This window comes from Microtus pennsylvanicus, chromosome 7, assembly GCF_037038515.1.
Source record: "Microtus pennsylvanicus isolate mMicPen1 chromosome 7, mMicPen1.hap1, whole genome shotgun sequence".
Taxonomy (NCBI): Eukaryota; Metazoa; Chordata; class Mammalia; order Rodentia; family Cricetidae; genus Microtus; species Microtus pennsylvanicus.
Window position 1 is genome coordinate 8,689,850 of NC_134585.1, and position 26,361 is coordinate 8,716,210.

The following is a 26,361-nucleotide window of genomic DNA, read 5'->3' on the forward strand; positions in this document are numbered from 1 at the left end:
CACCATCCAGCTCTATATGATTGTAGACACCTTTCTAATGGCTCTGTCTCCTCACTTTTGAAGCTTATTAAGCTTAGTCTAGGAATTCCAGACAAGGAAGGGGAATGACTAGATGAAGACAAATTGCCGGAATTAGGATAGAGGTCAGTTTGAACCATACATGATGGGATGGGTGGATGGGTGGATAGATACATGGTTAGATGGACTGGGGAGGCAAGTGGATGGATGGGTGGGAGGATGGATATACAGATGCATAGGTGTGTGGATAGATAGATGAAAGAATGGGTAGAAGAGTGGGTGGACTGATGGATGAAGATACAGGGGCTGAAGAGATGGCTCAGCAGTTAAGCACACTAGCTGCAGAGGATCTGGGTTTGATTTTCAGCATCAGCATGACAGCTCACAACTGTTTATAAGTCCACCTCCAAGGGGTAACTGACACCTACACCTCCTTCTGGCCTCCTTGGTCATTGCACACACATGGTACACAGACATACATGTAAGTAAAACATCCATATACATAAAGTAAGAGTTAGGTGCATGAATGAATTTCATGAAATTCAAGTCAGAGCTGTGTAGTTAATAGTTTAGTACAAACAGTGATTTCAGAATTTGAGAATGGTTCTGCAGTTACATGAGGTGTCAGTGTGGCGGGAAACTGACGAAGAATTCTGTACAAACCATCGTTTTCTTTGCAACAGATTTTTATAAATCTGAAAGTAGTTCAGATTAAAAGTAAGAGCAACCATGGAGGGAATGAGGAAAGAGTCCAACCTATGCCTTTGTGAAAGAAACCTGCACAGGGCTTTGCTGCATGCTGCTGCCTAGATCAGCTTCCTGGAGTAGCCTGTTTCACACACAAGCCATGAAGGGGATGGCCAAGCTCTACAGCTTGAGGGGATGAAAAGGTTATGGATGTTGCTTATTAAGTGTGGATGTACTTTACACTGCTGTATAGGTAAGCTGGTGCATGCCAGCCAGGCATGTAATCCTAGTATTTGAGAGGCTGGAGGCAGAAAGATCACACGTTTGAAGCTAACCTCGGCCAAATAGTGAAAACCTATCTTGAAAGAAAAATCTAATACCACAATTGAAAAAGATTAACTTCTTGTTCAGCCTGAAAAGCACTTGACAAAAAAGAAAAGAAAAGAAGGAAAGGAAGGGAAGGAAAGGAAAGGAAGGAAGGAAATCGGGAGAATCCTGCAGTGTCTGTGAGACACTGTCTAGTAGTGTTTTCAGAGGCAGCAAGACACAGAACTGGAGGGGTCCTCAGCTTCAAAGGTCAAGCTAGCTGCTTTCCTGCAGCTCCCCTCTGGGTTACAGGTAACAGCTGAATGCACAACCTCGTTACTGTGCCAGGAGTGTGTTGGATTTGCAGACAGGAATTTAATCCTCATTCAGAGGGAACAACTCCACTATCCAGGTAAGGAACCAGATGAGGAACCAAAGGCCCAGGCTTCTGGTCAGCCCAGCTGCAGCTGGAAGGGCTGATGAGGCTGGAGTCAGGATCTGAAGTGGGCTGTGGGTTCCATCTGTGTTCCTGATCCCTTTCCCTTGAGTGCCGTGTGGTGCTCCAGGCTGTAAGAACAGTGATTGCGACCACATGGAGTGGATCTGAGTGCTTCAGTGTGGATTTACACAGATGTGTTTGACCCTCTGACTTTTCCTTTACAGTAAGGCAAATTACAGTAATTACAATGATAGAAATTGGGGTCAGGGTGGGGAGAGAGGAACTTGGCCCCTGGCCATCCCTGTTTGTTGTTTCATTCAACAAATACTAAGCAGCTGTTTGTGCTGCACACACCAGCACCAAGGTGATATTCACATATCACTTTCATGAATCTACTGTAAACTGGTCAGAGTGGAGAAGGACGGCACCAGGGGTCAGAAGTTCTAGGGCCTCAAGCACAAGTCTGAACAGGGGACATAAACATCTAGGGAGAGGCCAAAAAATAAGCTGTGTGGAGATTAGTAGGAAGCTCAAGAAAAGAGGCAGCTGTGGACCTGGAAGAGCGAAAGGCTGGGTTATCATGTAACTCGGGTAATGGGTACCACTGTGACCAGCTATGTCCAGTGCTGTTGGAAGGCTAGACCTGGCCTTGGCTTTTCCTTCTCCCTTGTGTTCTCCATCCTCCTATGTGAGTGAGGGCTGATGTGCTATAGAGGCTTTGTGATCCTAGATAGCACTGTTGCTCTCCATGGCTGATGTGGCTTCAGGAACTGACTGGTGTTTTGGTGACAGGAGGAGCTTGCCTTTGTCTTTGAGATGCTGCAGCAGTTTGAAGATGCCCTGGTACAGTACGACGAGCTGGATGCCCTGTTCTCACAGTATGTGGTCAACTTTGGAGCTGGGGGTGAGTAGATGCTTCAACCACTAAGCCATTGCTCAGCAGTTCCCCTACTTTTCATTCAGCTAGTCTGTTTGTCCTGTAATTAATCATTTGCTGTTATTTATGCAAATTATAAGGGGTACTCTCATTCCTGTTGGAAATAAAATAGATAATTAAGAATTACTCATTGTCACTTTTTGAGGAATCTCAAGTAGTAAAAGCACTTACAAAGCTCCTTTCAGGTTACATAGTTCTCAGGAGAGTAGATGTCCTTCTGTGTCTGCGGCCCTCAGCGTTCCTTCTGTGAGCTTACTGTGACACTATCCCAGGAGCACCATTGATCTGTCAAACATTTAAGTAGTTCTAAATTCTTTTAAAATTACAAAATTACTACAATGGAAACACATAGAAAGCAGTTGAAAGCCGGGGAGAAAGACAGTAGGTAAAGGGCTTGCACTGTTTCATACACACACTCGGTGAAGCACAAGGACTTGACTTCGAATCCCCACAACTCATCTGAAAGCTGGGTGTGCTGGTGTGTGCTTGCAGTCCGATGGCAGGGGCTCACTGGTCAGCCACTCTTCCATTCAGCAAGCTTGGGATTCGGGGGTGGGGGGGACCCTGCCCTAAAAAATGAGAGAGCGATTGAAGATAACCAACACTGATCTCTGGCCTCCACATGCACATATGTGCATACATACAAACAGGTATACACATATACACACAAATAAAAGAACTGGCTGGGTGGTGCTGGTGCATGCCTTTAATTCCAGTGCTTAGGAGGCAGAAACAGGCAGATCTGAGTTTAAGGCCAGACAGGGCTACACAGAGAAGCCCTGTCTTGCAAAAAACAAGTGATCAAAAAAAAAAAAATTTGATAATAGTAATAAATAAAATAAGTCATCCTGTTTTCATTGTTTATTTAGATAGAGACAGTAGCATATGTTGAGACTCTTAGAAAAAAGATTTTTTAAAATTTACCCATATGTGCATATATGCCTCTGTGTATACGCACATGTACATGCAGGTACCTAAGAAAGCCAGACAAAGGCATTGAATCCCCTGGAGCTAGAGTTAGAGTAATTGTGAGCTAACCTGATCTGGGTGCTGGGAACTGCACTCGGGTCCTCTGCAAGAACAGCAAGCACTCTTAATCACGGAGCTATCTCTTCAGTCCCTGTTGAGACATTTTTCTCTTTCTTTCTTGTTTGCACTGTCATGGCATCTCTCCAAAGACCCAATCAAATGCCCAGCTATTTTTGTTAAAGGATGCACAGTATTTGAGCTGTCTCCTAAGCGTAGGTGCAGATGTCCCCTGGGTTGTTTTCTCCTTGCCCTCCCAATCCCCAGGCAAAGCTAGACATGTTTTTAAGAACCTTGTCCTTGTGTCTGAAGGAAGCAGTGATGTCTAGGGACTGTAGCAACAGGTGAGAACCTGCGGAATGATGAATTACTAGGACAGTCAGCTTACCTGGGCCTGCCGTAGTTCTGAGATGGGTCTCAAAGTGTCGCTAATTGACCCCTAGTCCAGACCAATCCTTATATAATAGTTTGGATGCCTTACTCTGCTAATATCTAGATACCAGTCTATAACCAAAGTAAAACATTTGCTAATTAAACTAGAGGAACTGTTTCTCACATTTATTTTTTTAAAGATTTATTTTTTTATGTGTATTGTTGTTTTGCCTGTGTGTGTGTGTGTGTGTCTGTGTGTCTGTGTGTCTGTGTGAGGATGCCAGGTTCTCCAGAACTGGAGTTACAGGCAGTTGTGAGCTGCCATGCTGGTGCTGGGAATTGAACCCATGTCCTTTGAAAGAGCAGCCAATGATCTTAACTGATGAGCCATCTCTCCAGCCCTCTCACATTTATTTTTCTAATACATATCCATGTAATATATACACTTCTTTTCAATATAAAATTGTTCTTATACTTCTCACAATTTCTTTGTTTTTTCTCAATTAAAAAAAAAGCTGAGCCGTGGTGGAGCATGCCTTTAACCCCAGCATGCAGGAGGCAGAGGCATGTGTAACTCTGTGAGTTCAAAGCCAGCCTGGTCTACAGAATGAGTTCTAGAACAGGCTTCAAAGCTACACAGAGAAATCTTGCCCTGCAAAATCTTAATTAAGTAATGTGGGACAGTTTAAAATCTAAAAATAAGCCCAGGCCAAGTTTTGTAGCGGAATGAAAGGATTGCCTCATCATGGACTTCTGGAGCACCTCTGGACGCAGTTAGGAGCAGTGCAGAATCCTGCTCTCGTGGGGTGGCCTTTTGAACATGAGTGAGATCAGCTCCATTTGCAGCAGGAGTAGTCATGGACATAGAAGGGATTTGAGAAAAGCGATGTCAGAGACCACCCCTCTTGGGAAGTGTCATTTGCCCAGAGGCCTAAATAGAACATGACAGTGACCATAAATTCTGACAAAGCGAACTGCCTGTGTGGTATCACCAGGCTTGATGCAGCAGGTCCACTTAGGTGATCACAGTGGGTGTGGTCAGGGAGGCTACAAGCTGGGTTGACACGTCAGCTGTTGAATGATGTCAGTTACCAGGTTGAGCATGGAGTGGCTGTGAGGTCAAATCATACAGATGAAATGAGTTAGTATAGATTCTTTTTTATGTAATGATTTATTTTATTTTATGTACATTGGTGTTTTGCCTGCATGTATGCCTGTGTGAGGGTGTTGGATCCTCTGGAACTGGAGTTACCGACAGGTGTGAGCTGCCGTGTGGGTGCTGGGGTTTGAACCTGGGTCCTCTAGAAGAGCAGCAGTTTCTCTTAACCATGGAGCCATCTCTCCAGCACCATAGATTTTTGTTTTAAGATCATATTTAGTATCAAGGCTATAATTTAGACCTGGGGACCTTGCTGGGAAGCTGACAGGAATTGCCTTTCCCCTGGTTGCTGCACCCTCTTCCCTGTCCTTCATCCTGTCCTCCAGTACCTCCCCTCAAGGAGCTGGTAGGAGGAGCTACGAAGTGAGTAAGGTAAGCATAGATGCCCCCAGCTCTACAGCTTGTGAACATCAAGGTGACTGCCTTACTCATTGTATACCTACACAGGACCTCTTGGGCATGGTAGGATGCTATGTACTCTGTTCAACCACCAATGCCGTGATCCAAATGGGTGTACTTACAGGAGCCACCCCATCCCAAAGCACTAGGTGATTGGTGGGGCAGGGGAGTGGTAGCTGGTCGGAAAGCTGCCTGCTCCTGTATGAGACCTGGTGGTCTGGGCAGGAACTTTAGTTAGGTGAAGTGCCTGCAAGTCAGCATCTTTCATGGTGTGTGTTTGTTTAGATGGTGCCAACTGGCTGACTTTTTTCTGCCAGCCGGTGAAGAGCTGGAATGGACTGGTGCTCCGTAAGCCCATAGACATGGAGAAGCGTGAGTTGATACAGAGGCAAGAAGCCACACTGCTGGACCTGCGAAGCTACCTTTTCTCCCGCCAGTGCACCTTGCTCCTCTTCCTACAGCGACCATGGGAGGTGGCTCAGCGTGCCCTGGAGCTGCTGCACAGCTGTGTGCAGGAGCTGAAGCTCCTAGAAGTGAGTTGGCTCCTCTCCCCACTTACCCTGGGAAGTGTTGGGCCTAATGAGTATGTGAGGAAGCCAGTGAGTGGCAGGAAGGGGTTGAATTGTTACGTGAAGTGATAGAAGTATCTTAATTCTTTTGAGAGTAATTCACCTAAGGGGTACTGATCTCTTCACTGCCTGGAGCCACGCATACTTCAGAAAGATGGTGTTTCAGAGGCCTCTTTGCCCAGAAACTTCACATGTGCATACATAGGATGTCAGATCCACATTTCTCAGTTGAAACCTCCAAAGTGTCTTACCCAGAGCCATAGGGTATTGTTACATAACCTTCATCATCCATGCCCAGGGGCTTGTCATCCCATGACCTGCTGCAGGCTTCCCAAGGGATCATCCTTGTAAGGCCCAGAGAGCCTGTGGAGAGCCATGTCAGCCACATGCCGTTGCTGTGAACAGCTGACTGAATCAGCTCAGAGGAAATGGCCCACGGCTCTAGAGGTTTTCAGCTTAGAGGGAATGGCCCACGGCTCTAGAGGTTTTCAGCTTAGAGGGAATGGCCCACGGCTCTAGAGGTTTCAGCTCAGAGGAAATGGCCCACGGCTCTAGAGGTTTTCAGCTTAGAGGAAATGGCCCATGGCTCTAGAGGTTTTCAGCCCTACATAGTAAGCAGAGTGTCTGATGGAGGCTCCTCCCATCTCAGCGGATGAGGAAACAGAACAAGCCAGAACCAGGGGCCAGTCAATAACCTTCAAGAGTTTGCCCCAGAGCCCTCCTCCACCAGCTAGACCTCATCTGCTAAAGGTAACACAGCTACCAGCTGGAGGCTAGTTCAATAATGAGCCTGTGGGAGACACTTCAGATTCAAGAAATAGATGTAAATTTGCTCTGTTCACTAAAATATTGGTAGGGCAGTATTTCATAATACAATAACTTTGTTTTATACCCTACAATACTAAATGAGAGGCCCAACATATCTTTGAAATAATCTTAAAAGCTTTATGCACGTTGTGGTCATGTGTGAGGAGAGTACGTGTTTGTGGTTGTGCCTATTGCTCTCCACCTTATTTCTTTAAGGCAGAGTCTCTTAGGGCTGGAGCCATGATGGCTCAGCAGTTAAAAGTGCTGGCTGTTCTTCCAGAAGACATAAGTTTGATTCTCAGCATTCACACGTCCGCTCTTAACCATATATAACTCTAGTCTCAAGAAATCCAGTGCCCTCTTCTGGCCTCGTTGGGCACCAGGCACAGATGTGGTGTATAGATATACATATTTCACATAAAATACAATTGAAAGAATTTCGCTGCACTGGAAACCCAATGTTTTGGCTAGGGTGACTGGTTAGTGAGCTCCCAGGATCTATCTGTCTCTGCCCTCCACCCTCCATCACTGAGCTTATGTATGTGCAGCCATGCCTGGCTTTTTATGTGGGTACTGGGGTTTGAATTCAGGTCCTTATGCTTTCAGAGGGAACACTCTTACCTATTAAGGCATCTCCATGGTACCCCCTCTTTTTCTTTTTAATCCAATTATTTTTACCAAGTTATTTTTCTTTTATGTAATCAAGTAAGTAGGAGAACTAGTTCTCTACAGTGACACCTATGATGATACTTGGTGGGGGAACCCTGCTCTAGTGGGTCTCTGTGCTGTCCTCTCCAGGGTCTTTCATTCTCCAGCGTGTACGGGGGAATGGTATGTTCACTTAGGCTCACAGACTTGCAGCCTGTCGTGATAATGCCTCCCCACTCACCCTAGTGTGGGAGGTGGGGATGCTGCCATCCCAAGGGGCATGCTCTTGTGGGTTCTAGTGCTGATACCTTAGCGTGCCTGCTTCTGATGGAAGCCGTGCAACCGTGAAGGGAGCTTTTCCATGCTAGGATGAAACTGACCATGCTATCGTCTACAGCGACACTGAGGGCACCCCGACTTCTTTCCAGCCTCTACACTCTCTGGGCTCAGGGGATCTAAAGGAGGCTGTCGGGAGTGTGTCTCATGAGCACAAGGTGGCCTTCACATGCCACCAGCGCAGGATTCACTTGTGTTTCACTTTGAGTAGATCCAAGTAGCATGTTCACCAAAACTGAGATATCAGCTACAAGATAAACCATGTCAGTCATCAGGGGAAGGTGCACTTAGAGTTGGTTGTGGGCCAGAGGCCTTCCTGGGGCTGTCACCAGTTGTGGTGATGATGCTCCAGGCAAACTTGGAGTGTTGAATAGAGTCTGTGTGCATGTTGTAGTATGTATCTGCCTAAGCTATAGGAATTCTTTAATTCTAACACTGCTTTGATCTGTTGTAAAGCATTCAGCTGTTGCTATTGAATGTTATTGATGTCTTTTCTGCTTTGTTAAACAGTCTGTTCTTAGTGTGCCCACAAAGTCACCTGAGGTCCTGGTGCTCCCCTCTCACCTTCTAGGCAGATATAGCCAGGCCTCATGCTGAGCCAGGTGATAGTCAGCTTTCCGTAGGCATTTATTTGTTTATATTCTGTGTATGAGTGTTTGCCTGCATGTATGTCTGTATACCATACGTGTGCTTGGTGCCCTTAGAGGCCAGATGAGAGCATTGAATACTTGGGACTGGAGTTATAGGTGGTCTTGAGCTACCATGTGAATTCTGAGAATTGAACCTGAATCCTCTGGAAGAGTAGCAAGTGCTCTTAACTGCTGAGCCAACTCTCCAGTTCACATAGACTTTTCCAAATAAGGTTTTAAAATATGTAACTGAAAATTGTATGCAAACTAAGTCCTCTATTGTCACCAGACACATGACTCAAAGATACGTTTGTACACAGGTTACTCCTGTCTGTGGCGTGTGATAGGTTATCCTTCTGTAACTTTGTGGGTCATGGCTGTGCTACACTGTCTGAGAGCATCCTCATGTGCACGTACTTCTGTCCTCGTAGGTCTCTGTCCCACCCGGTGCTCTAGATTGCTGGGTATTCCTGAGCTGTCTGGAGGTGTTGCAGAGGATAGAAGGCTGCTGTGACCGGGCACAGATAGACTCCAACATTGCCCACATGGTGGGACTGTGGAGCTATGCAATGGAAAAGGTACCTGCTACTGTGTGTGAAGTGTTTGCATTGTCTCTAAGGGTGCCTGTGTGGCAGATAGCATGGGCTGTTAGGAGAAATCTAGATTATTTAGACTAGTTTGGATACTCTCACGTCCTTACAGTGCATCTGAACACAGCAATGGGTCGGAGTTTCTTAGTTCTTGTCAGCTCCTTTAGCAGGTGACAAGTGAGACAGTGTCAGTGTCGGGGATGGGCAGGTAAGAGGTGCAGTAGGCTGCAGAGATGCAGGGATGGGCCAGTGTGTGTTGTGGGTGGACTGCAGGGGCAGGGCACAGTGGGGAGGGGTGCACATAGATCTGTCATTTAAAAAGTGGGGCACAGTTAGCTGAATGACAGGGAGCGGATTCACAACCTCAGCTCTATTCTGGAACTAACCTGAAAAAGGTGTGAGCTGGCAGCAATCCCATAAGGGGTGCTATAAAATTCAGACCATTTAGATAAGAAAGCTAAGTTTTTCCCACGATGAACGGGCGTCAGGATTATATATTTACAACATTTGTGGATTGCCTACTGACTTACAACAAATGAACTCGAACTATGGGTTTCCCTCAACAGCTAAAGTCCTTAGGGTACCTGTGTGGACTTGTGTCGGAAAAGGGCCCCAACTCAGAAGATCTCAACAGAACAGTTGATCTTTTGGCGGGATTAGGGGCTGAGAGACCTGAAACAGGTATGATCACTGCTGGAGCACGGTGGGGGCTGCTGATGTGAGAGTGCAGTCTGCGGGGGACTCAGAGAGTGTGCGAGTCTGTGCTGCCGCTCATGAGTCATGTCCTATTTCAGTGTTGGTGGTGCATGTTTCTGGGAAGTCCAGTCTCAGAGAACAGTTTTCTGGGAGGGTCCTGGGCTGTGTCATAAATTGGAAAGGAATAGACATCATAATCTGGGCCACACTGGTAAAGTTAGTGTTTTTGCAATGTCTGTAAGAGTCTGGTCACCACCCTGAGGTCTGAAAGGGAGTGAACACACGTGACCATTATGCTGCTGCCGTGTAAGTACGCTCTACCTTTGTGTTTCAGCCAACACAGCTCAGAGTCCTTACAAGAAACTCCAGGAAGCGCTGTCATCAGTAGAAGCCTTTGAAAAGCACTACTTGGTAAGTGTGGCAAGAATCCCTCCTCTGTCCACAGAGCCACCCTAGCTGGCTTTGTTCTTCTGCATGGCCTTTGGTATTGGATGCACTGGTATTTCAGACCCCTCATTGTTATGGTAATTTACTTAGTATGCTGGGGGGCTCTGTATAAACACTGGGTAACTGATCACATGTTAGTGCCCCTGATACTATAGTTAGGCACAAGCACAACATTGAAATAATTAAATTTAGCTCAATGTAGGTTTTCCCATTTACTAAGTAGAATCTGTAAGAATAGATTGTGAATACTCTTCTTTGTGAAAAGTGCCCATTTGTGCTTGGGCGGAGCTATCATGCTGGATTTGAAAGGTTGAATTTGAGTGGTTCCAGGAAGCAGTGGAAGGCAGACCATGAGCTGGGAGCACCTGCAAAGGTGCTGTGTGGGTGGGAAGAGTGCCAGGACGGGTATGTGCAGACGGAACCAGGGAGGGAGTTAAGTCTGCTACACTGTGTGAGCCCATGGCTGTCTCTCATCACATGCTTCATAACACGTGTACAAGTTGCTGATCATGTGTGGAAATTATGGCATGTCATGTGACAGTTTGAAAGTGGATACAGGGTGAAAGCTGTTTCATCTCAGTATTTTGCTGCAGCTTTGGGTAAAGTAAATGTAAGGTGTGCCCTGAAAATTCAAGTACAGGTCTAGAGGGCAGTCTCAGTGATTGAGAACATGCCCTGCTTGTGCAGAGGACCCAGTTTTCTTCCCGGGACCCATATTGAATGGCCTATAACGCACTCTCCAGGGGCATCCAGTGCTTCTAGCGCCTGCACTCATATGCATACTCCCTCACCCGCATACACATCATTAAAAACATAAAAGCAAAAAATAAACTGAAGTACATAATTGTGCTCTTTTAATTTTTTCGCAGGACTTGTCCCATGCCACCATTGAGATGTATACAAGTATTGGGAGGATTCGATCTGCCAAGCTCGTTGGAAAAGATCTGGCAGAATTTTACATGTAATTGATGGTGACCTCTTTGATTTTAAACATTTTACACGCATATGAGAAGGTTTATACATAGAGTGTAAAGTTTGCATAACTTGGTAGATAGGAACAGGAAGAATCCATTAGCCAGTCATTGTTTTGTCTTTGAGTTTCTTCCAGAACCATATGGGGAGGTTTTTGGCTGATTACCGTTGTTACTGATCTTTGACCTGCTATACTTAATTAACTCTAATGATACACATCCACATACCTGTGCACAAAATCTTGTAATTAACTTTAATAAGTAATGAGAACTATTTCAGAACCTGCCTTCCAGGTCAGTAAACAGTAGTTGGTCATGTAGTCTTTTTCTAGTTTGTCACAAACCCCCTGGATGCAGGTGGGAGGGGTGAGCTGGGAGTGAGCACAGGAACCTGCTCGTTGGCTGAAGAAGAGCAATCTTAGCCTGGCTTAGTGGGATTCAGCTTCAAAGCTGTGCAAAGAGATAGCAGTTCTAAAGGGATGGGAAGGTGTATTCAAAGCCAAGTTTTGAAATCTGTACTTAAAGTAATTTTAGTAGATGAAAACAAAAGAACTGGTGTGGATTGCTAGATGGGGCTTACAGATGCCTGAGTGGCTCCAGGTGTTCTGGAGCAGCCGTCCCTCGCCTGCTCATTCACGGCGGGGCAGGAGCTATGAGCAGGTTCAAGCAGTCACGTTCCACTTCTGCATTTGGGGGAAACTACATCTCTGGGTGCTGTGAGTTTAGTGCACTTGACCACTGCAGAATCCAGAGGCACAGAATCCCAGTGCCAGGCACTGGCCTGCTGTTCAGAACCTGGAGGCTCAGTTGACCTTGGCCACATACTAGCTGAGTGACAGTTGCCTCCTCCTTCTTGTTAGATTCCCCAGACTCTGTCGGCTTACTGGAGATTTAGGGTGCTTTCTAGTACTAGAGGTTATGACTGAAGAGGTATGGAAAGTTCTGGACCTTTCAAGCAAACAGTGTTTCTTTCACAGGAGAACCAAAAGAATCCCGAAAAAAAAAATGTATTTTGCTAAGTTTAAATTTTACTTTATTTGAGAAACATTTAATTTGGGACTTCTGAATTCTGATTATGTCTGGAGTAGTGGAAATGGAGATTCCTCTCCAAGGATGCCCTGGAGAGCTTGGCAGTATTAGCTTCTGGCTAGCCCAGCATCCTAGCCTCTGGGGAAGGAATGGGAGCCCTGATCTCCTCAAAGTATAACAGGCCCTGGTGAATCTGTGGAGTAAACTTTACTTGGTTTTATTCTGAACATTGTTGTGGTTTCCTTGGAACTAGGAAGGCCTTCTGGTTTTGCTTGTCTAATCTTCGGTGCTCTCGGTCTCTGTAAGCAGCTCGTATCTGCCCAGTCATAGCTGACCTAAGCTCAATAGCTGGGCCATGTAGACTGTTGGCATGAGTCCAGTGTGGTGTGGCAGCATGGCTGTGGCTAGCCACCAGGGCTAGGGACATGCCCTTCTCTTTTCCCAGCCATCCCACCTGCCAGTAAGAAAGTGTTCTTCCGCTGACCTTAGTCTAGCTAGGAAGGGTGTACAGTAGTAGTGTCGGATGTCTGAGAGCAGCGTGTTATCAGCACGAGTCTACTGCTCGGAAGGTGCCCTGGCCGTCCTTCATGGCTCCTCACAGGAGGGGTGGTGGGAAGGGCTGTGGGAGGACTGTGGACGTGCAAGTGTCAGGGTCTGCCATGCTGGCCCCTGTGATGCCTAACAAACTTGTGTTTGCTGCCTTTGCAAGGAGGAAAAGGTCACCCCAGAAGGCAGAAATGTATCTTCAGGGAGCTTTGAAGAATTACCTGGCTGAGGGCTGGGCCCTACCTGTCACACACACAAGGAAGCAGCTAGCCGAGTGCCAAAAACACCTTGGGCAGATGGAAAAGTATCCTTTGAGTCCAGTGTTGTCACTGTCTGATATATGGTGGCGTTGCTCACAATGAGTGTGCTGGTAGCTCCTGTGGAGCATAGAGCAAGTGTCCACTCTTTTTAAATCTAACTTTTGAGTTTCTAAATTTTTTTTTTAAGTGACAGCTCTCCTTTGGGCTGTACTTTGAAGGCAAGAGAGGATATTTGGAGCCCTTTTGCCCACCGTCCTACTCGGGAGGTCCTCACTCCTGGCCCTTAACTCTCCACTTCAGCTACTTGCAGACCAGCAGCCTTCTAGCCAGTGACCATCATCTGACAGAGGAGGAGCGGAAGTACTTCTGCCAGGAGATCCTCAGCTATGCCAGCCAGCAAGAAGACAACCCAGGTGAGACTGGTGGCTAATCCTGTGTCTCGGGCATTTTCCATGCAGTATGAAAAGAGGAGGAGCGAAGCCATAGCGCCTGCCTGTGCACCAGCCGTGGTCTTTCTCTTTGGTGAACTTGAGTGAGACTTCACCCAAACAGGTTAGCATGCTTCTGTGAAACGGAAGAGTGCTCCAGACTCCTTACCACACAAGAGGCATTCCCAGGGACCGAAGGGCTGGCCTTGGACTAGAAACAGTCTGCCGGCATCTGCCTCCCAAGTGTTAAGCATGCATTACCACGTGTGTGTGCATACACACGTGTGTACGTGTGTGTCCATGTGTTTTTGGAGACAAGGTTTCCCACTGAACCTGGAGCATGTTGTTTCTGGGCTGGCGGTCAGAGAGCTACTGAGCTCTGCCTGTCTGTTCCCAGTGCTGCAGTAGCAGATACGCACCTCCATGTCGGCTTTTATGTGGTTGCTGAGATACACGTGTGCACATACCAAACACTTAACCCACTGAAGAGCCACATATCACTTCATTCTTAGCATACATATTAAGCTTGGATATATGTCCCAGTTCTTTTGTTTGTTTGTTTGGTGGTGGTTGGTTGGTTTGTTTATTTGAGATAGGGTTTCTCTGTGTAGCTTTGGAGCCTGTCGTCCTGGAACTAGCTCTAGACCAGGCTGGCCTTGAACTCACAGAGATCCACCACCCGGCTTCAGTTCTCTTTTGATTTAGAACATTTACTCTCACATCTTGCTTTATTGAGATAGAATTTACATATCATGAATTCCTATTTAAAGCATGCAATTCGGTGGCTTTTAGTGTGTGCACAGATTTGCATATTCACCACCACAGTCCATTCTATCACCTAGAACAGAGTCCTGTACTTAACCCTTCCAGCCCTGCAGCCCCCACCCCTGCTTTCTGAGACCCCATTACATGGAGTCTCTCGTGACTGCATTCTTTGACTCTGCTTTCAAGGCTCATGGGGTGTGGCATGTATTACTATACCATTTTCTTTTTATTTCCAAAACATTGAGCCAACTGTCTTTCAGACCAATCCACCCTCTGGAATTTGTTCCTGGGTTTCCACCTGGGAGCCTCCGAATTACAGACTCTGGAAGGTTAGATTGGAGGGATGCACTTGATGTTTTTGTGTAGCTAGACGACACTTGCATAGTTTTGCCCCTTGTGTTTAGTTGACTAAGAGCCCTTTTAAAAAGAGATACTGTGTTCTCTTCAGGCTGCCATTATAAAATGCTGTGGCACAGGGACTTAATAGCAGGCATTTGTTTCTGAGTTCTGACAGTAGAGTCATGTTCTGGTGAGAGCTTCTTCCTTGCCATGTCCTTACATACAATGCAGAAGACAGCAAGCACTCGGGGATGTCTTCCTGTAAATGCCCCTTGACCTCCCAGACACCCTTATCCAAGTACCCTTGTTCTGGGGGCCAGGGCTTGTTTTATTTACCACAGATGTGCCTGGGTTGGGTTGCATAGATTGGTCAGTCTGTAGCAGTTGCTGAGTATGACAGAGTCCTCCACAAGGTTCTGGCTCCCGGTTGTGTGATCACCGGCTGCAGAGGTGGATCGCCTCTTCCTTTAACAGAGCCACCTTCCTGATGTTCTCAGCAGCATCAGGATGGTGGTTTGATTTACAGACCTCAGTGTGCCTTCTTGGCTTGCTGCTGTGTGGGGAATGATGGGAGTGAGGGTATTCCTTCCTGCTCCCTGGTCTCTTTGTGTGAAAACAACTTCCAAAAGCATTTGCCCCTTCTTCAGCTATGGCAAGTCTGCTTAACTTGTGGACAGACTTTGGTTGGTTGGTTGGTTTTGGATGGGTCAACCCACAGCCGCAGCCATAGCTTCAGCTTCATGCCTGCTAAGCATATTTCCACCAAACCCATCTCCGGACTCTCCTTTGGTTTATCAGTCCTGTTCAATGGTTCTATAGCGTTGTACTCTCCCTAAACATCGCCATGGCACTTCGGAGAGAACAACACTGTGAATTCTCACCCATCTTCGTGTCTGCTGAAGATGTCTTCATGCTTTCGTGTCCCCTCACATCCCCAAACCATAGGCAGCTGTCCCTCTGCTGTCTCCATAGTCTGGCAGATGCCGGGACTAACTTTCAGGGCACAGTGGAGCACTTGGCTTCTTTCCTAGGGATCTTCTAAGAGCTGTTTCGGAGGGTGTGGAGTCCCTGGGGGTGACTCTAGGGATCAGACTGCTGGCTAGTTTTAGTTTGAAATGGAGGGAGCAGTTGTTCTTCGCTCTTCCTAAAGTGACAAAACAGCTGTGGAAATCTTCACCGCTGTTAATTTCTTCATCTCCAGAGTTCTGGAAGTGCTGTCTAGTCTGCTTTTGTGATAGAAGGAATGTGGGAGGTTGGGAAGCTTGCAATCTTTGTTCTAAATAAACACCCACATTCCTGAGCTGGCAGCATCTTCCGGTGCTAGCGGGAAACGTGGCTTGAGTGTGGGACATGGAGTATGTATTTGCAGGTCACAAGGTGGTGCTCCCCATGCACTCCTTTGCACGGCTAAAGGATCTCCATTTTGACCCTCCCAACGCTGTGGTCCATGCGGGTGGTGTCCTGACAGTGGAGATAACAGTTTGCAGCCAGATGCCTATCCCTGTCCACGTGGACCAGATTGCTGTCAACGTCCACTTTAGTATTGAAAAAAACAACTACCGGAAGACAGCTGAGTGGCTGACCAAGCACAAAACTTCCAACGGGATCATCACCTTCCCAGCCGAAGCCTCCCTGTTCCCTGCATCTCAGAACAGCCTGCCTGCCCTGGAGTTGTCGGAGATGCTGGAGAGAAGCCCTTCTGATAACTCCTTGCACACCACAGGCATTATCTGTAGGAATGTCCACATGCTCCTGAGGAGGCAGGAAAGTGTTTCCTCTCTAGAGGCACCCTCCGGATTGGCCCTGGAGGATGGCGCCCATGTCCTGAAGTGCAGCAGTGTGACTCTGCAGCCAGGAGCCAACAAGATAGAGTTCAGGACCCAGGTATGGGTAGGGCTGGGCTCAGGACATGGCTCTCAAGTTGGTGGAGATGGGGAGGGAGCCTGAGTACACTGTGAGGTCCTCTGTGGCTTCCAGTGTTTTTTCTTTATCCTAGAGAAGATTCAACTTTGTATCTACACAGTAGTTTGGTTGTTGATTAATTTTTAAATGAATTTTATTCCTAGTTTTGTTTTGTTTTTATTTTGAGATAGGCTCTTACACTGTAGCCCAGGCTGGCCTGGGATTTACTGTATAGCCTACAGTGGTCTCAAGCATGTGACAGTCCTGTCTCAGTCTCTTGACAGGCATGAACCACAATTCCCAGCTACTGAATGAAGTTTTTTGAACATCTTTGTTTAGGTTTTTGCTTAGCTTTTTAATTGGCTGGGTTATTGGATTTTCTTAGCTAGTTCCTGTGTGTGTGAAGATACCCCCTCACTTTGTAAGAAGATTTTTGAAGGTGACCTGGCCTCTAAGCTGTTCCCTTTGAAGGCTGCCTGGCGTCAGGACTGTACATTTTGCTCTGATGGAGCATGCCCTTTTTGTTTGACCTCATACACAGACAAGATCGAAGGAAGGTGTTTTTGCTCCACCTGGGTATGGTCTTCTAGTAGCAATCACCCTGTTGAATGTCTCACTTAGTACCTTTCCAGACGTGGGCCACGAACAGGTCCTTACCGTGTCTACCTCATCAGAGACTAATGTTGACTCAGAAGCATCAGTTGCTCAGAAAGGGCTTGAGAGCCAGATGTTTCTTGGAGCAGCGTAGGTGCAGATGTGATGGGCAGGACAGAGGGCTACAGGGAAGATGGGTGGCATTTGAGTAAGAGGACAGCCCGTCTTTATCTTGGGAACTTGTAACACCGAAAGGGTTGTCTTACCAAGTACCTTGTTTTGCCCCTAGGCCAAGGAACCTGGAACATACACACTGCGACAGCTACGGGCCTCGGTGGGCCCCGTGTGGTTTGTCCTTGCACACATCCACCCCATTGTACAGTACGACGTGTACTCTCAGGAGCCTCAGCTGCATGTGGAACCCCTGGCTGGTGAGTGGAGCCAAAAGCCACACAGGAAGCCACCGAGGGTTCGAGGGAGGGTCTCAATACCATCTTTCCCAGCTCCTTGCTCCTCTCCTAGAAAGAGTAGTGGAAATGGCCTGGAAGCCACTGGCTGCAGCTCTGTCCTGTGATTGTTAGCCACCATGCATAGTAACCATGTGTATCTGAAAGTAAGGCACAAAGGTGTTCTGCAGGGAACTTGTACACCTGACTCCCTTTTGGTAGCAGCACACAGAGTGTAGTTCACACTCTAATCGGTTTCCTCTTTGAAAGTTCCTAGTGGGCTTAACTCCACAGCATGACCCTAAGAAACCCAGAGATTCCGATCTGCCGGTACGCTTTCAAAGTAAAAGGAGTGGCACTCACAAGATTGCTGCCATGTGGCATGTTCTGGAACGCCAGAGAGGCCAGGTCTTAGACTGGGAAGGCCTTTATTTGCAGCTTTCTGGTGCGCATTCAGATGCACACACAGGTGCACACGTGAACACATGCACGCCCTGTCTTTCCATGCAGAGCCCTGGCTGCCTTGAGAGGCCAATACTAGATGCAGTTGCAGGTCCTTGACTTGAGCCCTAGCTGTGAGCCGTGATAAACCTCCTATTTAAAACAAAAGGAAAACTCAGCATGGAAAGCTTTTTCCTTTTTTTTCTTTGTCTGTTAAATCTCCTTAGTTCTTTCTACATCTTTAGTTTTCAGCTTCTCCCTGGGCCACCAGCAGATGTCCTCAGGGGTTATGCGCAGTTGTCCCTAGGGGCTCTTCCATGGGAATGTATTGGCCACAGCCTGAGCTCTGCTCCTTGGAAGCCCTGGCCCTGTTCCCCTTTCTGCTGTGACCTTACCTCCCTGTCCTGCCTTTCTTTCTTGACTCTGGCCTCTCACCCCTCCTCTCCCCTGCCTGATCCTCTACTCCATTCTGAGCAGCTCCAATGCCCACTTCCTTACTCTGTCCTGGAGCTGCCTGTCTGACTTGGTAACTTAGTGAACAGTGCAATTTCTCACTGGGGCACCCTCCTCCCTCAGGTTCACGGTGTCCTTTGTTCTCAGGGAAGTTCTGTGACTGGCACTGAGAGGAAAAGGTGAGGCAGGAGGGAGAGGTGCCCAGGGCTAATGGGCTTTTAGCGACTCTTTTCACCTCTCCACAGCTCCTGCAGCTGCTCTCTGGGGGACAGCGATCCTAACTGCTGTCTTGTTTCATTTAGATAGCCTTTTGGCTGGCATTCCTCAGAAAGTCAAGTTTACTGTCACTACGGGCCATTATGCAGTAAAAAACGGAGACAGCCTCCAGCTCAGCAATGTTGAAGCCATGCTCATCTTGTGCCAGGCTGAGAACAGAGCCGTGGTCTACTCCAACTCAAGAGGTAAGGCAGCCAGGGCTGGTGCACTTGTGTTCAGACTCTTCAGGGACAGAAGACTAGCCAGGCATAGGGCCCTGACACTTTGCAGTACCTTGTCTTGGCTTCTGAGGTCAGCATTTATAGGTGGCCTGAGCTGGCCCCTGAACGAAGCATACATATAGGGACATATCCTGAGCATGGTGTGTTCATTAGGTGCCAAGTGCTGCCAACCTTGAGTGCAGTGTCGGAACCATGTTCCTCAGCGGTGCTCCTCCAGGCCTGTGCACCCCTGCCTGGCACCACTAAAGAGCAAAAACTAATCCCTAACTTTCTACTTCTTTTTCCTTGGGGCAGGAGATGGTCTGCTGTAGTGGTATTTCATTTGTATTTTAATAAGTAAGATCAGAGAGCAAAGCAGCCCCACTGGTCAGCCTTACAGACCAGACATTGGTGACACACACCTTTAATCCCAGTAGCCACACTAGGTTGCCACAGAAACCAGGCGGTAGTGGTGCATGCCTTTAATCCCAGGCCTAGAGAGGAATAGAAGATGGGAGGGAACGGCTCTCACACACAGTCTTGTTCTGAGATTCCAAGAGGCAGGTGGCCATTTCAGATTGAAGTAGAGGTTAGAGCCAGTGGCTGGCTGTTTTGCTTTTCTGACCTTCAGGTTGAACCCCAATATCTGCCTCTAGGTTTTTATGAGTCGAGCTACAGTCTGCTATGTAATGGAGCATGCAGCCATGTGGGAGCTGTCCCTGCCTGTCTGCACTTTGAGCAGTGCCTGGCCTGTGAACCTCCTAGGGAGCCCTGTCTAGGGTCTTGGATTTTCCTGCCTAGCATTGTCCTCATTCATGTACACAGGACAGCAGGAGCTTGGCAGTACCTCCCATTATGCCTATTCCCTGCTTGACTGGTGAATGAAACAGAGTCAAGTCTGAGGTGTCTTTCTGTCTCCCACAGAAGAGTGCTCCTCTGCTTTGCTCCGGATCCAGTCCTCTGACAAGGTCACAAGCATCGGTCTTCCCACTGCACCTGCATACCACGTGATCGAGTTTGAGCTCGAGGTTCTGTCTTTGCCTTCAGCTCCAGCATCTGGTGGGGATACCAGTATGCTGGGGACACCAGAGCCTCACAGGAAGCAGAAAGACATGCAGAGAACTGACCATTGCATGGTCACCACAGATCACAAGGTAGAGAGGGTCTTGGGTTGTGCAACTAGGCAGTAGCTTCTGCCTGTCTGGGTAGGAGGAATGTGGAGCCTGTCCTCCTGTGCTCCCCTGTACACTGGACTGCAGCCACCATAGAAGACATCAAAACTCTGACTTTGCTGCAGCCAGAGAGGAGTCACCATGACACTGGGAGGGAGGGTGGATCCATGCATCCTGTGACCAAGTTGCAGGGTCTGTGTCACACAGACCCTGGGTCAACTCAGCCAGGAATGCTCCATTGAGGGAGGCTCTGGGGCTGGCATTTGTTAAAAGTTACTCAGAGAGATTGCTGCTCTGGTCAAAGGTATATGTGAAATCAGCTCATGGAGTATTGCAAGGTTTGTCCTCCTCCTGTGATACAGGTTCCAATTCTCTGGCCTCTTTTGAGCCTTGTACATTGTGCAGTGTGGGTACAGGAACAGTAGGACAAGTAGGGCAGGCCTCAGACAGCAGTCACTTTAAATGCATTGTGGCTTAAGGTATAAGATAGTCTCTGTAGAAGAGATTTTCCTTCCCAGTCCTCAAGTCTGTTGCTGTGATAAAACACCATGACCCAGAGAACTTAAAAAAGAAACCTTTAATTTGTGGCTTACAGTTTCAGAGGGTTAGAATCCATGTCCATTATAGTGGGGAGCTTAGCAACATGTAGGCAGGCATGGAACTAGAGTAGTGGCTGAGAGCTTAGCCTTGATCCACAGGCATGAGACAGAGCTAACTGACATGGTGGGCTTTTAAAACCTCAGAGCCTGCCTCCAGCGACACTGCCTCAACAAGGCCACACCAAATATTCAAGCATGAGCTTGAGGGGCCATTCGCATTCAAGCCTTGGCACAGTCTCTTAAGAGTAGTTAAGAAACTTCTCCCTGCACCCTGTGCAGAGAATGCAGAAGATAAAGATAATGTCTCCTTTAGTGGGAGATGTCATTTGCACCTGTAGATTTGCCTATTCTGTGTGGGGATAAAAGCAAACTCAAGACCTCTCCTCTTCCGCCCCTAGGAGTGTCTCTCTTGCTCTCCACTGTAGCTCCACTTTGGTCGGCCTTTAGCGAGGTTCTGTCAGACAGGTGAAGTAATTGGATGATTGCTTGCTTTCCAGTGGCTCATGGTTGTGTGAGCCGTAGGACACATGCTGTACTGTGAGGAGCCTTTGGACCCCAGATGCATGAGGCACAGGTGGCCTTGCTCTTTCCTGTCAAGATGCCTGTGCTATGAACTGAGCTGGTGTTCTGGGACTGTTTCCAATTCTGTCTCCATTTCTTGCTGATTCTGCAGCTCCTTGTTTTCCTTGTTCATATGAAAATATGTCCCAAGAATTTCCTCTTGGGACAGTGATGGCGAACCGCAATAAAGCCACTGTGCAGCTGGGTGGACGGTGACAGGGTTGTGCTCTTGGGCGGTGGGTTAAAGGTGGCCTCTATTTCTTCACAGGTGTCCATTGATTGCCCGTGGTCTATCTACTCCACTGTCATTGCACTGACATTCAGTGTGCCCTTCAGGACCACACACACTCTGCTCTCTGCTGGAACCCGGTAAGGGGGAATGGGGGCCAGCTCTGCTTCTCCCTCACCCCTCCATTGGACAGAGTGCATAGCTTGTCCTTGTATGTCACTGGGGTTTTTACACATTACCAGAGTAGCTCCCTGTGTCATGAGTACCAGGCCGTGTTCCCAGCTTCTCCTCTGCCTCACAGCTGACATGTCAGTATAAAGTTTTAGGTGAAATCCAAATCAGATCTTGTTGGGGATGTTCAGTCATACTGTGATCCCCCAGTTTGTATTTGCATTTATTAAATAAAATTAACCTTAGGTCAGAAGACTGAGCCAGCAATTAGTTGACAGAAAGTGACCATAGAGCATCAGAGGGCATCCAGTAGAGAGAGACACAGGAAGTAGTAGGGATGGATTTGGAGTGGCGTGGGTTTTTCTGCTTTGGTGGAGCAGAAGCATGGATCCTTCAGAGATGCCAGCAAGGAGAGAAATTTCGCTTTTTGCTACTCAGCCTTCTCTGAGCTCACAGGTTTTCATCCCAACCTTTGAATTTCAAGTCTTACTTATAAATAGAATGATAGAGATTTAGTTAAAGCTCCCTTTAGTGGCAGCTACAGAGCCAGTGCCTGCGGGAACAGAATTCTCATCGGACTACAACCTTAGTGGCCAGGCCACTCCTAGAGAAGCAGGCTGGTAACTGTGAAGTTGTAGTTGCTGGCTGAAATAGCAGTAGATTAGGGCACAGACAGTGTGCCAAACTTAAAACAACAAGATCTTCAACTGATTAACAGTCTCTTTCTACCCCCGTCTCTGTTTTAACTACCGACTTTCTGGCAGACTTCAGTGTTCAGCTTCTATAAGGTGCTGTGTTTTGGGCTGCCCAGTGCCTTCTCATGGGTTTGTGTAGCTAGCTCTCTATCAGATACCCACAGGGTAGAGTTTTTAAAGCACTATCACTTGGGGCCTAGTTCTTAGCTGCTCCATTTGCTGCATAGTGTTCTCACTACACCAGTATCCCAGCCCCAGATGACTCGGGTGTGCTGGTGTTCTGGAAGGAGCCACATTGCCTAGCTGAGCACCCACTCTAGAAGTATCATCCACCCTAGGGAGCGTCTAGAGATGACAGCAGTGTCAGGGCTGTACAGGGTCTGCTCTTCCTGCTTCAGATACTTCCCTCTTACTGTAACAGTCCTCTTTCACACAGACTAATGGGATTTGGCTAAGTTTTAAGAATGAAATGTTATATGAACAGTATTTTTCTCTTCATGTAACACACATTACATACAAAGGTTGAAACCTCAGTAATCTCTAAAAGAATATGGCTGCTTCATTAAAAGCAGCTAAAAAAAAAAAAAGAAAAGCTGTAGTTATGCCCGTCTTGTTGCTGTGAGCAAAGCAACTTCAGGAAGGGCCTACTTGGATCATAGTTCTGGGGACACAGTCCAGCATAGCGGGGAAGGGGTGGCAGCAGGGCGGTGGGCAGCTCCTCGTCTTGTGTCACAGTCAGGAAACAGAGACGTGGGTGTCGGTGCTCCACTTGCTTTTTCCTGTTGATTCAGGCTGGGATGCCAGCCGTGGAGTGGTGCCGCTCTAGTGAGGGTGGGACTTCACCTCAGTTAACCTGATCTAGACACCCATCTTAGACATGCACAGAGATTTGTTTCCATGGTGATCCTAAGTCTTTATTAAAGACTTGCTTTTCAATGTTCTCCAGATAGCAGAAGTAAGCAGGGAAGGCCTGAAGTGGGGAAGGGTAGTCAGGCTTCCCCGCAAGAAACCAACTGGCCACACATCAGATCAACTTCCTCAGGTCCGTTTCTCACAGGCTGCCTGTTTAAAAAATTAGTTATTTATTCTGACACCTTTAACTGTGTTCCAAAATGAAAGCGTTGCCGGGCGGTGGTGGCGCACGCCTTTAATCCCAGCACTCGGGAGGCAGAGGCAGGTGGATCTCTGTGAGTTCGAGACCAGCCTGGTCTACAAGAGCTAGTTCCAGGACAGGCTCCAAAGCCACAGAGAAACCCTGTCTCGAAAAACCAAAAAAAAAAAAAAAAAAACAAAACCAAAATGAAAGCGTTGACACCACACACTCTTCCTATGTCTGTCATGAGTCCCTCAGACAGGGTCTCCCTTTTGCGTAGTCGAGACCTGGGTAAGAGCCCTAGTGATGCACTCTGTTTCTGTGCTCTAGGAAATACGTGCAGGTCCGTGTCCAGAACCTGTCAGAGCTGGACTTTGAGCTGTCAGATAGTAAGCTGGAAGACATGGGTCATGCTGCCGACCTGAGGCTGACGCCCCTGAACACGCAGTCCCAGCAGGTAACTGCTCTGGTCTGAGCACCAGATTCTCAGCAGGTCAGGGGAGGAGACCAGGGGGACTGACTGCAGCTGAGCAGAGCCTGATGCTGATTGGATGAGCTTTGGGCAGGATGGAGGGCCTGGGTCAGAGCTGCAGTACTGTGTGCTATGTAGCCCACCTGTCCCCTCAGCCTTCTAAGCCCACCTGTGGGACATATATACGTATGTATGTATATATGTATGTATGTATGTAATATATATGTTGCTATGAGAAGCTCACAACTAGGCCCTCACTCCCTGGCATTTTTTGTACTTTCCTGTGTACTTTTGGACAGTCAGTGTTGCTGGCTTTGACCATTGTTCCATCTCTGTTGAACCTGTCCCTGAGCCTGTAGGTGTGGCCCCTGATGTTTAGGCCATGTGTCTGGCTAGACTTGTTCCTAAGTTACTTTATGTTAATAGGAAATGATTGACATGGATGCAAACTGGGTGACAGTCATATTAAGCTTCTGTCGCTGTGCTACAGTCCCTGAGAGGAAAGAAGGCTTCTTTGGTTCCTGGTTCCAAAGGTTCTAGTTCATGGTCACTTTGCCTGGTTGCTTTTGGTCCTGTGCGGAGGCAGTCAGTCCATCATGGGGGGGGGGGGGGGCGGGGAAGCGTGGTACAGCAAAGTTGCTGTTGCCCTGGCCTTATGGGAACCAGGGAGAGAGAGGAGAGAGAGAAGAAGGGAGGCAGGGCCCAAATGTTTTCTTCATATCCTTCCTCCACTACTAGCCCACCTCCTGAAGTTTCTACCACCTCCAGGAAGTGCCATTGGTCCGGCTTTGACAGTGGCATTAATGCCCCATTATGGAGCCATTTGGGAGCTTGCTGTATACTAATAATGATTCTGAAAGCTCCTTTTCATGCTCGCTGATGCTGTGAAGCTTATGTAGTCATAAAGCAGAGTTCTTTTACCAGCCGGGGGCCAGGCTCTGTGTCAGACCAGGCAGGCAGTACTGAGACATGGTAGGTGCTGCAAAATCACAGGAACCCACAGGCTCACAGCAGACTGCCTGACACATGCCCCTTTGCATAAAGCGAAAGGCCTATGTCCTCCCCAGGGCTCCCAGAACTGTGACCAAAGTTGTGCTTCTCATTACAGCTTATTCACAGCAAGCAGTCCGTGTTCTTTGTCTGGGAGTTGACGTGGACTCAGGAACCTCCCCCTCCTCTGCACTGCCGGTTCTCTGTGGGATTTTCCCCAGCTTCTGAAGAGCAGCTGACTGTCTCCTTGAAGCCCTATACTTACGAATTCCAAGTGGAGAACTTTTTTGTATGTAATCTATTATTGGGAAAGGAGGTGGGGATGGAAGTATGAGCAGTTCATGTTCTTGATACTCCAGAGGTTCAGGTGGATTCTTTCAATATACTGGAGCCACAGCTCAGGGAAGACTGTGACCTCTGAGCAGCTAAGCCCATGCCTGTCCACTTTGTGGTACGTGTCCTTCCTGGGGTGCACCTGCTCTTGATAATACTGATGGTCTGTGACCTTGACCCCTCGCCTTCTCCTGCTGTCCTAACAATCTGGAATACATGTGAGAGTCATTTCATCTCTGTCCTGAGCTCTTGCTCCAGGCCTCTGCTTTCAAACACAAAGCAAGGAAGTGTTACAGGAGAAAGTTAATTACTTTCTCCTAATCTGCCTCTTGTTTAAGTTTGAGTGTGCTGCTTTGAATGGCCGTGAGCTGGGCACACAAGCCTGGTTGGGTTTGGTTAAGTCAGCTCAGTTCCTTGACTTTGTGCTGGGCAGATAGAAAGGCATTTGTGTTTATAGTTCTTGACACTAACCATTTTTATTTTCTACCTCCCTCTAAGCAAATCAGTCTAATTATTTTGAAGCCCATATTTTCAACTCTGTACATTAGCCATCGAGTTAAATATAGCCAGTGCTGTGGCTTGTTTTTATGTAGTGCCAACACACAGCTCCAATATGTGACGATCAGCAGTCAGGAATCACTGCTGTGGAGGAGTCTGTCTGGCTTCTGTTACCACTGTGTCTTTTCCCTTCCTCTCACACCAGGTCAGGGGTCCTGCAAGCTAAGAACCAGGTTCCTCCTGAACAGTTGTAGTCACGGACCTTCGGTGGGCTGCTTTCTTAACTATGTTCTTGAGACTGAGCGTCAGTCAGGACCTTTGTGTGGGAAGCTGTTGAGGTGTCTCTGTGTGTGACAGTGCTCAGCATGTGCCTTCCACATGTCCTAACACTCGGTTATGTGACCGTTTTTCAGAGCTTGTTGGGGAATACTTTGTGTTCCAAAAGTGCCTCTCTCTACTCAGCCATGGCTACTCCTCATTTCCTCCTTACCCAGGTGAATCTATAAGCTGCAAGCAGATCTGTCTGTGTCTTCCTCAGTTTCCCACCCTGATACCATGTGACAAGTGATTAGCATCCTCTATTTGGCAGTGTCCTCAAAGCTCGTCCATTTGGAAGCACACGTCAGGACTTTGTTCCTTTTGCTACATGCTATTTCACGGCCGATGGACCACGTGTCCATCCATTATCAGTGGCCAGAATCTTCCTCTTGATAATGTGCTCCTGCGACAATGATGCTAGGGAAATCCACACACGAGTTCTGTGTACACACACAGGACACGTAACTGGTTCTCTGGAATAAATACCCCCAAGTGGAGTTGGGTCACAGTGTAAC

The 26,361-nt window shown here is 47.7% G+C and overlaps 1 protein-coding gene across 1 annotated transcript in view; it reads left to right on the forward strand.

Moving 5' to 3' along the window:
- Trappc10 (trafficking protein particle complex subunit 10) overlaps window positions 1–26,361 on the forward strand; it is a 65,441-nt gene that overhangs the window by 30,431 nt on the left and 8,649 nt on the right. Inside the window, exons 6-20 of the mRNA XM_075979812.1 lie at window positions 2,243–2,354; window positions 5,629–5,876; window positions 8,764–8,910; window positions 9,489–9,603; window positions 9,953–10,029; window positions 10,935–11,026; window positions 12,775–12,915; window positions 13,172–13,284; window positions 15,773–16,287; window positions 17,189–17,330; window positions 18,542–18,700; window positions 19,640–19,869; window positions 21,316–21,416; window positions 23,566–23,692; window positions 24,816–24,986. Coding sequence (XP_075835927.1) covers window positions 2,243–2,354; window positions 5,629–5,876; window positions 8,764–8,910; window positions 9,489–9,603; window positions 9,953–10,029; window positions 10,935–11,026; window positions 12,775–12,915; window positions 13,172–13,284; window positions 15,773–16,287; window positions 17,189–17,330; window positions 18,542–18,700; window positions 19,640–19,869; window positions 21,316–21,416; window positions 23,566–23,692; window positions 24,816–24,986 — 2,490 coding nt within the window. The remainder of the gene's footprint in view (window positions 1–2,242; window positions 2,355–5,628; window positions 5,877–8,763; window positions 8,911–9,488; window positions 9,604–9,952; window positions 10,030–10,934; window positions 11,027–12,774; window positions 12,916–13,171; window positions 13,285–15,772; window positions 16,288–17,188; window positions 17,331–18,541; window positions 18,701–19,639; window positions 19,870–21,315; window positions 21,417–23,565; window positions 23,693–24,815; window positions 24,987–26,361) is intronic.